The sequence below is a fragment of the Staurois parvus genome, unplaced genomic scaffold (genome assembly GCF_062004578.1).
Source record: "Staurois parvus isolate SC_StPar_1 unplaced genomic scaffold, SC_StPar_1.0 ptg000132l, whole genome shotgun sequence".
Classification (NCBI taxonomy): domain Eukaryota; kingdom Metazoa; phylum Chordata; class Amphibia; order Anura; family Ranidae; genus Staurois; species Staurois parvus.
Genome location: NW_028317928.1, coordinates 6,816,185 through 6,831,408, shown reverse-complemented (window position 1 = coordinate 6,831,408; position 15,224 = coordinate 6,816,185). Strand labels below are relative to the sequence as shown.

The window sequence follows — 15,224 nt, the reverse complement described above, 5'->3', positions numbered from 1 at the left end:
GTTCTCCTCATACTGCTCCGGTTCATTTGCACACAGCCACAGTCTAGAAACAGTTCTCCTCCTACTGCTCCAGTTAATTTGACACACAACCACAGTCTAGGAACAGTTCTCCTCCTACTGCTCCAGTTCATTTGCACACAGCCACAGTCTAGGAACAGTTCTCCTCCTACTGCTCCGGTTCATTTGCACACAGCCACAGTCTAGGAACAGTTCTCCTCATACTGCTCCGGTTCATTTGACACACAGCCACAGTCTAGGAACAGTTCTCCTCCTACTGCTCCGGTTCATTTGCACACACTCTAGGAACAGTTCTCCTCCTACTGCTCCGGTTCATTTGCACACAGCCACAGTCTAGGAACAGTTCTCCTCCAACTGCTCCGGTTCGTTTGCACACAGCCACAGTCTAGGAACAGTTCTCCTCCTTCTGCTCCGGTTCATTTGCACACAGCCACAGTCTAGGAACAGTTCTCCTCCTACTGCTCCGGTTCATTTGCACACAGCCACAGTCTAGGAACAGTTCTCCTCCTACTGATCCGGTTCATTTGCACACAGCCACAGTCTAGGAACAGTTCTCCTCCTACTGCTCCGGTTCATTTGCACACAGCCTCAGTCTAGGAACAGTTCTCCTCCTACTGCTCCAGTTCATTTGCTCACAGCCACAGTCTAGGAACAGTTCTCCTCCTACTGCTCCAGCTCATTTGCACACAGCCACAGTCTAGGAACAGTTCTCCTCCTACTGCTGCAGTTCATTTGCACACAGCCACAGTCTAGGAACAGTTCTCCTCCTAATGCTCCAGTTAATTTGCTCACAGCCACAGTCTAGGAACAGTTCTCCTCCTACTGCTCCAGCTCATTTGCACACAGCCACAGTCTAGGAACAGTTCTCCTCCTACTGCTCCAGTTCATTTGCACACAGCCACAGTCTAGGAACAGTTCTCCTCCTACTGCTCCAGTTCATTTGCACACAGCCACAGTCTAGGAACAGTTCTCCTGCTACTGCTCCAGTTCATTTGATACACAGCCACAATCTAGGAACAGTTCTCCTCATACTGCTCCAGTTAACGTGGCATAGTGCTGCAATCTTTTCCTATTGACACGCTCTGTTCAGACAGGCCAGAGGATCACAATGGGCACCATGGATGAATCATGTTCCTTTCAGGTTACCACACACTGTATACAACCTATTGTGCAACTATTTTCAATATCAGCACAGTATGAAAGCTTAGTGTTTAGCACCCCTGCTTTGCGGCTCTGGGTTGACCTGGGACAATATCTACATGTCGTTTTACAGTGGTCACCATGTCTCAATAAAGTTCCTGCAGGTGCTCTGGCTTCCTTCCACAGTCAGAAAACATGCAAGCAGTTTAATTGGACTCCCCCCAGAATGGCCCTATTCTGTGAGTGTGGTGAGCTCCTGTGGAAGACAAGAATCAACATGATCTCACCCCCTCGGTCTCCGCCCGAATCACACACCTGTTGAGCGACATATCAGACTGGATGTCGCTCCACTTCCTTAAACTGAACCTCTCCAAAACCGAGTTTCTTGTCTTCCTTCCAGCCCGGACACCACCCCCCTTTGACTTCTCCATCATGTCCAACAACGCCACCATCAAACCCGCCCCGCAGGCCAGAGTACTTGGTGTCATTTTGGACTCCAACCTATCCTTCCAACCCCAAGTCCACTCTTTAACAAACTCGTGCAGACTCCACCTCTGCAACATCGCCAAAATCCGCACGTTCCTAACTCCAGAAACCACTAAACAGCTCATCCACTCCCTCATCATATCACGACTCGACTACTGCAACTCCCTCCTCACTGGCCTGCCTCGCCGCTGGCTATCCCCGCTTCAGTCCATCCTGAATACGGCTGCCAGACTCATTCACCTTTCCAACCGCTCCGTTTCCGCCACCCCCCTCTGCCAATCCCTCCACTGGCTTCCGATTGCGCAATGGATCAAATTCAAAATCCTAACGCTGACGTACAAAGCTGTCCACCATACTGCCCCGAACTACATCACTGACCTAATATCCAAGTACCACCCAGCACGCACACTCCGCTCCTCACAAGACCTCCTTCTCTCTAGTTCCCTGGTCTCCTCCTCCCATGCCAGCCTCCAGGACTTCTCCAGGGTGTCACCCATCCTCTGGAACTCCCTGCCCCAACCCATCAGATTATCACCTACTCTCCTCTCCTTTAGGCGCACCCTGAAAACCCATCTCTTCAGGGAAGCCTACCCCGCCCCCTGCTAACTTGCCGACCTCCTCCACTCTTCCTACCACTCCATCCCCCACAGCTATCTCCTCCTGTGCCACCATCCCCTCCCTCCTAGATTGTAAGCTCGAAAGAGCAGGGCCCTCGATCCCCTCATGTTTTGCATTGTATTGGTATTGTTCTGTCACATGTTCTGTTCCCCTCTGTAATGTACAGCGCTGAGCGAACTATTGGCGCTTTATAAATACTGTATAATAATAATAATAATAATGATCTGTATTATGTAAAGTACTGTTTTATACAGTTAGGTCCATATATATTTGGACACAGGCACAATTTTAGTTTTTTCATGTATTTACCAAAACATATTCAAGCTATAGTTATATAATGGATATTGACTGAAAGTGCACACTCTCAGGTGTAATTTGAGGATATGTACATCCAAATTGGAGGAAGGGTTTAGGAACTAAACTAGACTGGTATACATAGAAAGTCATTGTACGTGTAGCACCCTCCTAGTTAGGTTGCAAGTAGTATTGAGGCAAATTTAGTTTTTGGCTCCTCTGTAGTCAGAGAAATTTGATTGCTTTTGGCTTTTCTGAGTTCTGCTGGTTGCAGGCTTGACTTCTTCCCCCTGATTTCTGGTGAGTTCCACAATTTAGTGGGTAGGAAGAGGCAGACCCTTAATCTGCATATTCATACAGCCTCAGCCAATCCCTGGAAGAAAGTGTGACCAGTATGGGGCTGAGGTGTGTATAATTAGGCTGGAGCCTGGGACAGCAGGATCCTTGTCCTGTGGGAGAAGACCCTGACTGAGGGCTTTGGCCCTGTGGGAAATTTAGCTGACGTTTTCAGGAGGCCAGTGAGGTCCCAGCTCAGGAAGAGCTGATGGACCCATGTCTAAAGTTTATGGGAGCAGTTTGGAGGAAGTCTACAGAGGACCAGGCCGGGAGACTCACAATACAGAAGCTGGCTGGTACTGCAGGAAAGCATTCAAGTTCACTGGGCACAGTGAGTACAAGCCTGACGAGATCCTAGAAACTGTCCTTGTTAACCCTTGAAAAGACCGCTTCAGATTTGCTGGCTCAGGTTTGCTCATGTATTGGGGTCCAATGAGCTGTAGTTCACCTACCAGCAGTCTCAAGAGGGGTTTCACCCTGAAGAGTCAGTCAAAGCCAGATAGTGTCCTCTATTATACATTATTTTGGAGTATCTCAAGGCTTACCCTGCACCCTACCCAAGTTCGATCAACATTAAACTACAATGACTGTGGAATTCTGGCTACTGTGTACCTATGGGATATAGAACCTGGGATAAAACTGCCAGCCCAGTCTGTGGTTCATGTTACTACACTCTATATAAATTTTACTTTCACTGGGGCTGAACACATACCATTCCACAACTTCTGCAATGCCATCCTTGAGAACAGTACAGGATCTGATGTTGCTGATCTTCTGGAAAAAGCTAACTTTTCAGCAGGGGCGGACTGGCAACTCATGGAACCCCAGGCAATAGGGGATCATGGGGCCCCTGTGTCCTTGTCCACACTCAAAGCACATCTAAAAATGCCTATAAAAAGGTACCAGGGGCATTTCATGGGGCCCCCTACTGACCCCGGGCCCTCGGGCAGTGCCCGAGTGCTCGAGTGGTGAGTCCACCCCTGCTTCTCGGTTATCATGCTATCCCTTTGCCTTCAAAACTCTCTGAGATACTGAACAAGTACGTAGATTGAGAGTTTCAACTTCACCCCAGCTCTGTTGGCCACTTGCTTCTTCTAGGTCTGTGACCCAGACAGTATTGAAACCAGAGGATCAATATGAGAACCAGATATTTGGCACTTTCAAAAGAAGATCAGAAACTGTAGCTTTTTTATTCTCTCATGATGTTCTTCCCTTAGTATAGCCAGGGCAAGTCTATGCAAATGCTCTTAAATGGTTTCATTCGTAAGGCTTTCAAGAAGGGTCAAAACTAACGGAAACCACTTATCTGGGAGCCTGACCCCTAGCCCAAATAACTAAAGTATACCATTATGTAATGTAGGTAGATAGATCAATCACAAAAACATCTGCACTTTCAAAAAATTTAATTTATTTACAGTTTAACATAACAAACCACGGAGTTAATTTAAAACTCACAAAACCACATTGGCATCTCTCCCATCTTCCTCCATCCTATCATGCTGTTGGCTTCCAGTCATTGTGGTCGCTTTTGTGGTAAATAAGGCAGCCCCTCCATGGAAAAGACTTTCCGCACTCAGAACATTCAAACACCGTCTCATTGCCTAGGTTGCTCTGGTGCCTCTGTAAGGCTTTCTTGTTCACAAAATATCTCCCACAAGCCGAGCATGTGTGGGGTGTCTCAGCCATGTGGAACCTTTGGTGGCTAAAGAGGTCCACCTTGCGACTGAAACACTGCTCGCATTCAGAGCAGGCATATGGCTTGAACTCCATCTCCGGATGAGTCTTCCAGTGCGACCTGAGGCACGATTTGTCCGCAAAGCTCTTGCCGCATTCGGAACATGCGAACGGCCGCTCCCCTGTGTGAATCCGCTGATGTTGGTGCAGGGAATAATTGGATACAAAGCATTTCCTGCACACAGAACAGGAAAAACGCTTCTCATGTTGACGCAGGTGGACCGACAGGCTACGCTTCTCTCCAAAGCATTTCCCACACGTGTGGCAAGTGTACGGCTTCTCCCCAGAGTGAACTAGTTTATGTTTAAGGAGATTGGACTCCATGGGAAAACTCCTCCCGCATTCCGAACAGGAAAAGACTTTCTTCCCGGTGTGCGCCCTCTGATGTCGAATAAGGTAGGATTCCTCTGTAAATATGTCACCACATTCTGCACAAGATAACGTGTCCCCCGTGTGAATTTTCAGATGGCTGAGAAGATAGGACTGGTCGCTGAAACACAGGCCACACTGGGAGCAGGACAGTGGCTTCTCCTCTTTTGTGTGACTCATTTTGTGCACCATCAGCTTTGCTCTCTCGTTGAAACATCTTCCGCATTCGGGACAAGGGTACATCTTCTGCATTGTGTGACTTCTCCGATGTGAGAGGAGCTCTGCTCTCTCGTTAAAACATTGGCTGCACTCGGAACAGGGAAATATTTTGACCCCTTTGTGACATCCATCGCAGGAAATAAGAAAGGGGGAAGAATAGGAAGAGTTAAATATAGAGCGCAGGGTTCCATGTCAGCATAGCACTCCCTGGAGAGATCTGTACTCTCGAAGGCAAAAATGTCAAACACAAGGGCCGAATCTGGCTCACCAGGCCTTGTGATGTGACCCTTGCACCCAGTTTTGCAGCCAGAATGGAGTTCTGCCACTTCTGGTTCTCACCTTCTGCTCCCTCTTCCCACTGTCACCTCCTGTGTTTACAAGGGACAGATTTGCTCTCAGTGGCACCCAGAACTAACAGATCCCTACACACACTCATGGCAGGGACAGATCTCTTGAATCTGAGAAAGAGAGAGAATGATCTTCCTTCGAGGCGAGGTAGAGCCGCCTACACACAGATGTACTAGAGCCAGGGCAAGGTAGGAGAGACAGAAGTGAGTTGCACTCTGTACATAGCACACCCCTAAACCTTGCACTCCATACATAGCGCACCCCTAAACTCTTCCTGTAACGCACTCCTGAACCCTGTACCCTGTGCATAACCCACTCCTGAACTCTACACTCTGTGCATAGGGCACACCTGAACACTGCACTTTGTATATAATGCACTACTGAATTCCACACTCTGTACATAGTGCACCCCTGAACCCTGGACTCTATACATAACCCACCCCAGAACTCTGTGCATACTGTACCCCTGAACCCTGCACTCTGTGCGTAACGCACGCCTGAACCCTGCACTCTGTGCGTAGCGCACGCCTGAACCCTGCATTCTGTGCATAGGCTACGCCTGAACCCTTCACTCTGTATATAATGCACTCCTGAAGTCCACACTCTGTACATAGCACACCCCTGAACCCTGAACTCTATACATAACCCACCCCAGAACTCTGTGCGTAGCGCACGCCTGAACCCTGCACTCTGTGCGTAGCGCACGCCTGAACCCTGCACTCTGTGCATAGGGCACGCCTGAACCCCGCACTCTGTGCATAGGGCACGCCTGAACCCCGCACTCTGTGCATAGGGCACGCCTGAAACCTGCACTCTGTGCGTAGGGCACCCCTGAACCCTGCCACCCTATGCTAACATAGAGGCCAAAGCAGATGGTACACATGCTTCCAAATGCAACCCATCCAAGTGAATTGGATTAAGTGAATTGGTGTTGCAGTCACATGCAATGCATGCCATTGCCAGGTAGTGCTGTGGGCTTTCAAGTGTTAAAAAAGGCATCCAGGAGGCAACATATTGACTCCCAACTACCTGTCAACTGCCACAGATTGATTTTCAGAGGGCAATGCAAGTGTAAACACACCTTTCAAATCCAACCTGATGTTTTAAAAAAGGCGCCATAGCGACACAATTCAAAATTGGGCAGTTGTAGTGACTGTATAAGGAAGATCCTGGACTCCTCTCTGGAATTAGTGTTTACTACTCACCTGGGCTGATATCCGGAGGGATTTCTTCCTCTTTACATGGATCATCACCCATCACATAGGGGCCTTCTTCTTCTTTCACTTCAACTTTTATGTCAATTAGGTTTACACTCTTAAAAACACCAAACAATACAATTATATTTGTTGACCGAGACCCAATGATGCTCTGTGTAATAAGTAATTTGTAAGACACCTACCTGATCCTCCTGAGGGATCTCCTGATGTTCCTGTATGGAGTCCCAGGAACACAGAGGACGGGGACATCTCTCTGGTGGGTTCCCATTACTGGAGCCATCTGCAGGGAACACACACACTGACTGAATACATTGTTTCTATGTCTTTCTATCAGAGGATGTGTGTGTCTAGGTGGATCCTCAATACAAGAAATGAAAGTCTCCTCTTACCTGGTGATGTGAGGGGCGGCCAGTTCTCCATCATGACGTCCTCGTAGAGATCCTTGTGTCCTTCTATATACTCCCACTCCTCCATGGAGAAATAGACAGTGACATCCTGACACCTTATAGGAACCTGACACACACAATGATACAGTCACCATCCAGACACATCCCTTGTCTGTTTCTGGAGAATGTCTCAGAATTCCCAGTACCGCTCACCTCTCTCGTCAGCAGCTCTATGATCTTCTGGGTGACTTCTAGGATCTTCTTCTTGTTTTTTCGCTCACGCTCCATGATGGGGCTGCAGTTTCTGTTCCATCCTGTTGACGCGCAAGGACTACTGTTGGGTGTCAAATAATGACCAGATGTCTTCTTTATTATGATGTAGTCCTGTGTATTGAAAGATCATCAGTTATTACACAAAAAATTTATTCCAGTAGGAATTGACAGTATTATACTTTTTCAATATTTTAACAAGAGTGTATGTATGTAAGAAGATTTTCTCTCTCCAGTCCACTATTCACAAAAAATCTAATCGAGGTGAATGTGATGTCACGTGACCTCCCAGAATCCTCCTCACCTCTCCAGTCAGCAGGTAGATGATCTCCAGGGTGAGGTTTAATATCCTCTCGGTCATGAGACTCCGTTCCTTCTCCATCCTCAGGGATTGGACCAGTAATGGACTCTGTTGCTCAGGGGAGGTACTCTGTTCTGCAGCAAGGAAAAAATGGCACCGTTCAGTTATTCTTCACTGATATGATAAGACTCGTTTTCTCTTCTGTCGCAGTCTAAAAAATGGAGTCTTCAGTTCCCTAAAGACATAACTGCTGCGTTTGCTGTGGGCACCCGTAAACTGATTTTGCGGTACTTTGGTAAACTATCCTAAGCATTAGCCTGGTAATAGGTAAGTTCCAATAAGGTGTCTATTTAGGAGAATGGGAGATGGCGAGATATGATGATATAATAATGCAGTCTTTCTCAACCTATTACCCTGGGGGAACCTTAGACATAATGTGTGTGACTAAAACATATCATTGGGGGTTAGTGGAAAGAATATCCCTTACACTGGTGACTGGATGGGAAGAATGCCTGGATGGTCGATGATAAGAATGCCCCCTACATTGGTGATTGGTGGGAAGAATGCCCCCTACATTGCTAATCAGCGGGAAGAATGCCCCTTACATTGGTAATCAGTGGGAAGAATGTCCCTTACATTGGTGGTCAGTGGGAAGAATGTCCCTTACATTGGTGGTCAGTGGGAAGAATGTCCCTTACATTGGGGGTCAGTGAGAAAAATGTTCCTTACATTGGTGATCAGTGGGAAGAATGTCCCTTACATTGGGGGTCAGTGAGAAGAAAGTCCCTTACATTGGGGGTCAGTGAGAAGAATGTCCCTTACATTGGTATTCAGTGGGAAGAATGTTCCTTATATTGGTGGTCATTGGGAAGAATGTCCCTTATATTGGTGGTCAGTGGGAAGAATGTCCCTTACATTGGTGGTCAGTGGGAAGAAAGTCCCTTACATTGGTGGTCAGTGGGAAAAATGGCCTTTACATTGGTAATCAGTGGAAATAATGCCTCTTACGTTGGTGGTTGACAGGAAGAAAGTTCCTTACATTGCTGGTCAGTGGGAATAATGCTCCTCACATTGGTGGTCAGAGGGAAGAATGCCCCCCTTACATATAGCTAAAAAGATGATTGCTGTAAAGCCTGACTTGAGTCGGTGGTTTTGGACTTGGATCTATGCAGGCACATCAGATGGAAGGTCAATCTGTAGGCAGGTGCAGTCTTTTCTCCAATGTAGGTGGCGCACCACAGCTGGGGAGGAAGTCCAATAGAAACTTGGTCTCTCTATGGTTTTCCGGGTCAAATGGAGCAGTGTTACGATTGGCTACGCTGCGGCCATGTGACCCTCGGTGGCCATCTTGGGTCAGCAAATCCTATTTAAGCCCTTTCCCTTGGGGTTTGAAACGCTTGGTGCAAGTAGGTAGTATATGGAGAGAGACCCCACTTGCCAGGGACAGCAACTAGCGGTAGAGAAAGGTTCCTGATGAGGAGGGAAAGGCTAGGGACTTGCTCACCTGTCTCCACTCTGGGGTCCAAACCGGCCAGGCTGCACTTTACCATATAAACAGATTCTGTTGGCATTTCTCCTCAGCCACACCTGTGACTACATTAAACTGTGAATTATTTCCCTAGGAGGCACTGTCCTGCTATAGTGTTTGTAACATTGGCATTTCACTTAAGTTTTGCAACAACCGGACTGTGTGTTCACTGCCTGCACCACACTGCACCTCCCCACAAATCAGCAACAGCTCAAGAAACCCCTAGCAACCTCTGGAGGAACCCTAGATTTTCACGGAATCCTAGCCAACTAGGCTGCCTTCTGCAATAAAGCCTTGTGGGACAAAATGTTGACTCATGAAAAAAAAATAGTCTTTTGATGGCCCATTTCATGCAAGGGATATGTCTGTTTGTAACTTGAAAGTCCTTTGGAGGAGCAATGAACTAAGTGTGCAGAGAGAAAGAGAGCACACGGAGGCGAATCACGCGAAACCCGACATGTGAGCATTTTTTGGAGAACTCTAGTATACAGGAAGGATGGTAGTAGGACACAACATAGAGAACTAGTCTAGAGCAACAATGTATCACAGTACTAATAAAGAGTCTATGGACCGGCAATAGTGCACAGTAATGGGGAAACAGTCCACTGAGCGGCCAGAGGGCACAGCAAGGGTTGAACTATGCTCGAGACAGCAATAAGGGGAAATAGTCCACAGGGCAACCAGAAGGCACAGTAAAGGTAGAATGTTCTTCTGGAAGGCAATATCAGACAGCATTAGGAAGAAATAGCCCACAGGGCAACCAGAAGGCACAGTAAGGGTTTAATGATCCTCAGGATGGCAATATGGTACTGAAAAAAGCGGAAATTGTCCACAGGGCAACCAGAAGGCACAGTAAGGGTTGAATAATCCTCAGGATGGCAATATGGTCCAGCAAAAAAGGGAAATTGTCCACAGGGCAAACAGAAGGCACAGAAAGGGTTGAATGATCCTCAGGACAGCAAGATAGGACAGCAAAGGAGAAATTATCCACAGGGCAACCAAAAGGCACAGTAACGGTTGAATGATCCTCAGGATGGCAATATGGGCCAGCAAAGGGAGAAATAGTTCACAGGGCAACCAGAAGGCACAGTAAAGGTTGAATGATCCTCAGGATGGCAATATGGTCCAGCAAAAAAAAGGAAATTGTCCACAGGGCAACCAGAAGGCACATAAAGGGTTGAATGATCCTCAGGACAGCAAGATGGGACAGCAAAAGGGGAAGAACTCCACAGGTCAAGCAAAAGGCACAGTAACGGTTGAATGATCCTCATGATGGCAATATGGGACAAAAAGGGAGAAATTGTCCACAGGGCAAACAAAAGGCACAGTAGGGTTGAATGATCCTCAGGACGACAATTTGAGAAAGCAAAAGGGGAAGCAATCCACTGGACGACCAGAGAGCGCAGCAAGAGTTGAATTTGGCACACAGGGCAAGATTCTGTGGCAGAATGGAGTTTAGCACAGCCTGGGTTAAGTCCTTAGCACACGGGGCAGGGATCCGGGCAGAGCAGAACTTGACACGGCAGAGATTATGATTATGTCCAGTACACAGCGCAAAGCACACAGCAAAGATGGACAACACTCTGGTACAGTAGGTGTTAAGTCCTCGGTACAGCCTGGCAAGGGTGGGCAGCCCTCTGGTATAGTAGAGGTTAATGACTCACCAACCAGCAGTGGAAGTTCAGGCAACTGGCAGGGTAAAGGAGGTCCAACAGGCAGAGGTCCTTCATAGGCACACGGTTCCTCAGAGGGTTGCGTTTCCGGACCACACAGAGAGCAGTTGCGGGAAGAGCAAAGAGGAGAGCAGAGGTCCAGTATCCAGGAAGCCGCAGGACAATATGGAACCACAAGTCCCAGCAGTTCAGAAAGCAAAGCACAGCCCATACGGAACTGTCTCAGATAATCTATGCATTGAAATTAAAGTGACTTGTTTTTTTTCGGCAAACCACCATGTGTTAGGCATATTACTGCTGCATCCTTTAAAAACCCCCACTCACAATCATACAACACCCCACCACACATCACATGCTCACCCGTCTCCTCTGCACAGTTCATAACTAACATTTATTAGGAAAGACCTCATATTACCTCCACAGTGTGCCTCCAATTATCACACAAGAACATATAGAGGAGATATGTGACAACTGGAGACGTCTCTCATGTGGACTACAAGAAAATGGCTGCCACACTCACACTGCAAGAGTACTTTTATAACATACAGCTCCAAAATCAGACTTGTACAGAAAAGATAGGGAGTGGCTGCATTGCTATTGTTAGACAAGACTGTTTTGTTCAAGAAAAATAAAGCTGGTAAAGAGAAATTACACACTGAGACTTCAACAAAATGGCAACTGCTCCTCCTACACTGAGGACATTTAAATAGCATATTATTATTGTTAATATCTGCTAGAGTTTCATTATTTTTTAAAACAATAAGATTTAATTCATCATGATCAATTATCCACACTGGTTGAGCTTGGAAATCATTCTAGTTTTTCATACAAACTAAAATAAATATGTGGACTACAAAAAAATGTCCGACACCTCTCCTGTACTGAGGACACTTTCTCATCTCACAGGCAGAAGGGCTATTACTAGTATTGGTTGTAGCTCAATGAGCAGTAAGTGTATCCACAGACCAATACATTTCTCTATGTGGTTACCTGGGCTCAGGATTGGCAGGACCAAATACATTTTAGCATAGGGTGACCAGACATCCCTGGTTTCGAGGGACTGTCCCCGTTTTTGGGATAAAACCGTTCCTGGCAGCTGAGTATACCTCTCATAAGTCAAAAATAACCAACACGTCTCCTTTCCTGAGGACACTTCCTCATCTCACAGGCAGAAGGGCTATTACTAGTGGTGGTTGTGGCTCAATGAAAAGTAAGGGTATCCACAGACCAATACATTTCTCTATGTGGTTACCTGGGCTCAGGATTGGCAGGACCAAATACATTTTAGCATCGGGTGACCAGACATCCCTGGTTTCGAGGAACTGTCCCCGTTTTTGGGATAAAAGCATTCCTGGCAGCTGAGTATGCCTCTCTAAAGTCAAAAATGGCCAACACGTCTCCTTTCCTGAGGACACTTCCTCATCTCACAGGCAGAAGGGCTATTACTAGTGGTGGTTGTGGCTTAATGAGCAGTAAGGGTATCCACAGACCAATAAGTTTCTCTATGTGGATACCTGGGCTCAGGATTGGCAGGACCAAATACATTTTAGCATAGGGTGACCAGACATCACTGGTTTCGAGGGACTGTCCGATTTTGGGATAAAAGTGTTCCTGGCAGCTGAGTATACCTCTCAAAAGTCCTTGGTTCCATGGACCTGTCCTAGGCTTTTAACAAAATCATGGTGTCCTGCTGATTTGGGCTTTGTCCTGAACAGGGTTGCCAACTGTACGTAAAAATAGGCAGGCTCTGGCAGTAGAAGCCCTGGTCTCCAATTTCATCAGTCTCCAGTACTCACCCCTTTGGGTAACCAGTGTCAGGCTTCATTTATATCGACACTCAGACCCATACAGCACGAATAGCCAAAGGACCACAGGTCTCGCACCAGTAACGTATCATGTTCCTTTTCAGGAACACTTCTCCTCATGCCATTCCAAGTCATGTGGAACAAAACTGCACTCCAGGAAAACTCATGCTTTACCAGAATCACGTGGTGTAAAACCAAAGTCCAAGAACACTTTTCCTTACACTGTTCCAGGTCATATGGTGTGAAGTCACAGTGCTGCACTCTCCCAGCAGAGTCCCATAGAATGTCCAGATGTCAATGATCTGTACTTCAATCGCAGTCTCAATGACCTCACCGTCACCCTTGCAGCACTGGTGTCTTGTACTCACTGTTGATATCCCTCCAGGATCTCTCTAGTGATGGAGATGTAGACTCTCACCACCTGTTGGACACCTCTTTCCCAAAGCTTCCCACCAGCTCTGTCCCGTGAGCTCTCTCCTGACACTCTGGATTCTTGGGTTGCTATGCAAATAGGCCACCCAGCTAAGCCTAGCTGGGACCTCTGTGTCTTTAGGCTGGCTTCCTTCCTGGCTTCTGCCCAGAAGGCCAAGGCTCCGCAATAGGGGATCCAATCCTGCACACTGGACTTAAGAACAATGCCCTACACCCACATACTGCAAGCTGCCACTGCTGCTTGACGTACAGACTATTTATGGCCTCTTCCCTGCCTTCTGGGCACACCTCCCCAGGGAAGTCCCATAAAGTATCAGGCTGCAGCCTCTGCTCTCTATCCCACTATGTTCCAGAACTCTCTGAAAGACAAGGGGAAGTAGCAGAGCAGCAGCCTGTGAAACCCTGAGCAGTCCCAGTGTACCAACCCCTGCTCTACTAATTACAGTGGAGCTAAAACTAAATTTCACCTAGCAGCCTACTCTAACTAGGAGGGTGCTACATGTAAAGTAGATAGATCACAAAAACATCTGCTGTCTTAAAAAATGTAATTTATTTACAGTTTAATGAAGCCACTCACAGAGTTCATGTAAAACACTCAAAACCACATTGGCATCCTTCCCATCTTCCTCCGTCCCATCATGCTGTTGGATTCCAGTCGTTGTGTTTGCTCTCGTGGTACACGAGGAAGCCCATCCATGGGAAAGACTTTCCGCATTCAAATACCGTCTCATTGCCAAGGTTGCTCTGGTGCCTTTCTTGTTCACAAAACATCTCCCACAGGCTGAGCATGTGTGGGGCGTCTCAGCCATGTGGAACCTGCTCGCATTCAGAGCAGGCATACTGCTTGAACTCCATCTCCAGATGAGTCTTCCAGTGCGATCTGAGGCACAATTTGTCCGCAAAGCTCCTGCTGCATTCGGAACACGTAAACGGCCGCTCCCCTGTGTGAATCCGCTGATGTTGGAGGAGAGAAAAGTTGGATACAAAGCATTTTCAGCACACCAGACAGGAAAAATGCTTCCCATGTTGATGCAGGTGGACCAACAGGCTACGCCTCTCTCCAAAGCATTTTCCCACCTGTGGAAAGTGTACGACTTCTACTCAGAGTGAACTAGTTTATGTTTAATGAGATTGGACTCCATGGGAAAACTTCTCCTGCACTCCAAACAGATGTGCGCCATCTGATGTCGAAGAAGGTAGGATTGCCCAAAAAATATGTCACCACATTCTGCACAAGATAACGTGTCCCCCGTGTGAATTTTCAGATGGCTGAGAAGATAGGACTGTTTTCTGAAGCACAGGCCACACTTGGAGCAGGACAGTGGACAGAGGACTTCTCCTCTTTTGTATGACTCATTTTGTGCACCATCAGTTTTTTCTCTCTTATTGAAACATCTTCCACATTCGGGACAAAGGTACATCTTCTGCATTGTGTCACTTCTCTGGTGTGAGGTGAGCTCTGCTCTCTCTGTAAAACATTGGCTGCACCCAGAACAGGGAAATATTTTAACCCCTTTGTGACATCCATCTGCAGGAGAATAGGAAGAGTTAATATAGAGCTCAAGGTTCCATCTTGGCATGGCACTCCCTGGAGAGATGTGTACTCTCTAAGGCAAAAATTTCAAACACAAGGCCCATGGACCAAATCTGGCCCACCAGGCCTTGTGATGTGACCCTCGCACCCAGAGTACGTGGCTCTGTAATCTCTAAGGCAGGGTTTTTCAACCAGGGTTCCATGAAACCCTAGGGTTCCTCCAGAGGTTGCTAGGGGTTCCTTTTCAATAAGCAAGGCCTGCCTGATTGGATACAAAGTGAATGGATCGTTTAGGTAGGTCTTCATGTTACATAGTTTTGGCAGGTCTAATAGTGGTGACACATGCTCTGATAAGTGTTTGATTTCTTTCCCATTTGATCTTCTCCGAATGGATTAATTGATCAATAGTCAACAAATCCTTTGATCGATATGCCACACACAGAAAAGTGGATCAGTTGATAGGTAAGATAGGATCTCATCCTCCGATGGTAGGTTAGCAACCGCATATCTGTTTAC

General features: G+C 47.1%; 1 protein-coding gene and 1 pseudogene across 1 annotated transcript in view; both read right to left on the bottom strand.

Moving 5' to 3' along the window:
* LOC149466251 (uncharacterized) overlaps positions 1–11,308 on the bottom strand; it is a 79,143-nt gene extending 67,835 nt beyond the window's left edge. Inside the window, exons 1-6 of the mRNA XM_089672720.1 lie at positions 10,929–11,308; positions 7,740–7,870; positions 7,379–7,549; positions 7,169–7,292; positions 6,962–7,059; positions 6,768–6,876 (exon numbers count right to left, since the gene is read on the bottom strand). Of these exons, the coding sequence (XP_089528846.1) occupies positions 6,768–6,876; positions 6,962–7,059; positions 7,169–7,292; positions 7,379–7,549; positions 7,740–7,870; positions 10,929–11,148 (853 nt within the window). The 5' untranslated portion in view covers positions 11,149–11,308. The remainder of the gene's footprint in view (positions 1–6,767; positions 6,877–6,961; positions 7,060–7,168; positions 7,293–7,378; positions 7,550–7,739; positions 7,871–10,928) is intronic.
* A 2,397-nt stretch (positions 11,309–13,705) lies between these two features.
* Positions 13,706–15,205, bottom strand: LOC149466250 (uncharacterized; annotated as a pseudogene).
* Positions 15,206–15,224: the final 19 nt, after the last annotated feature.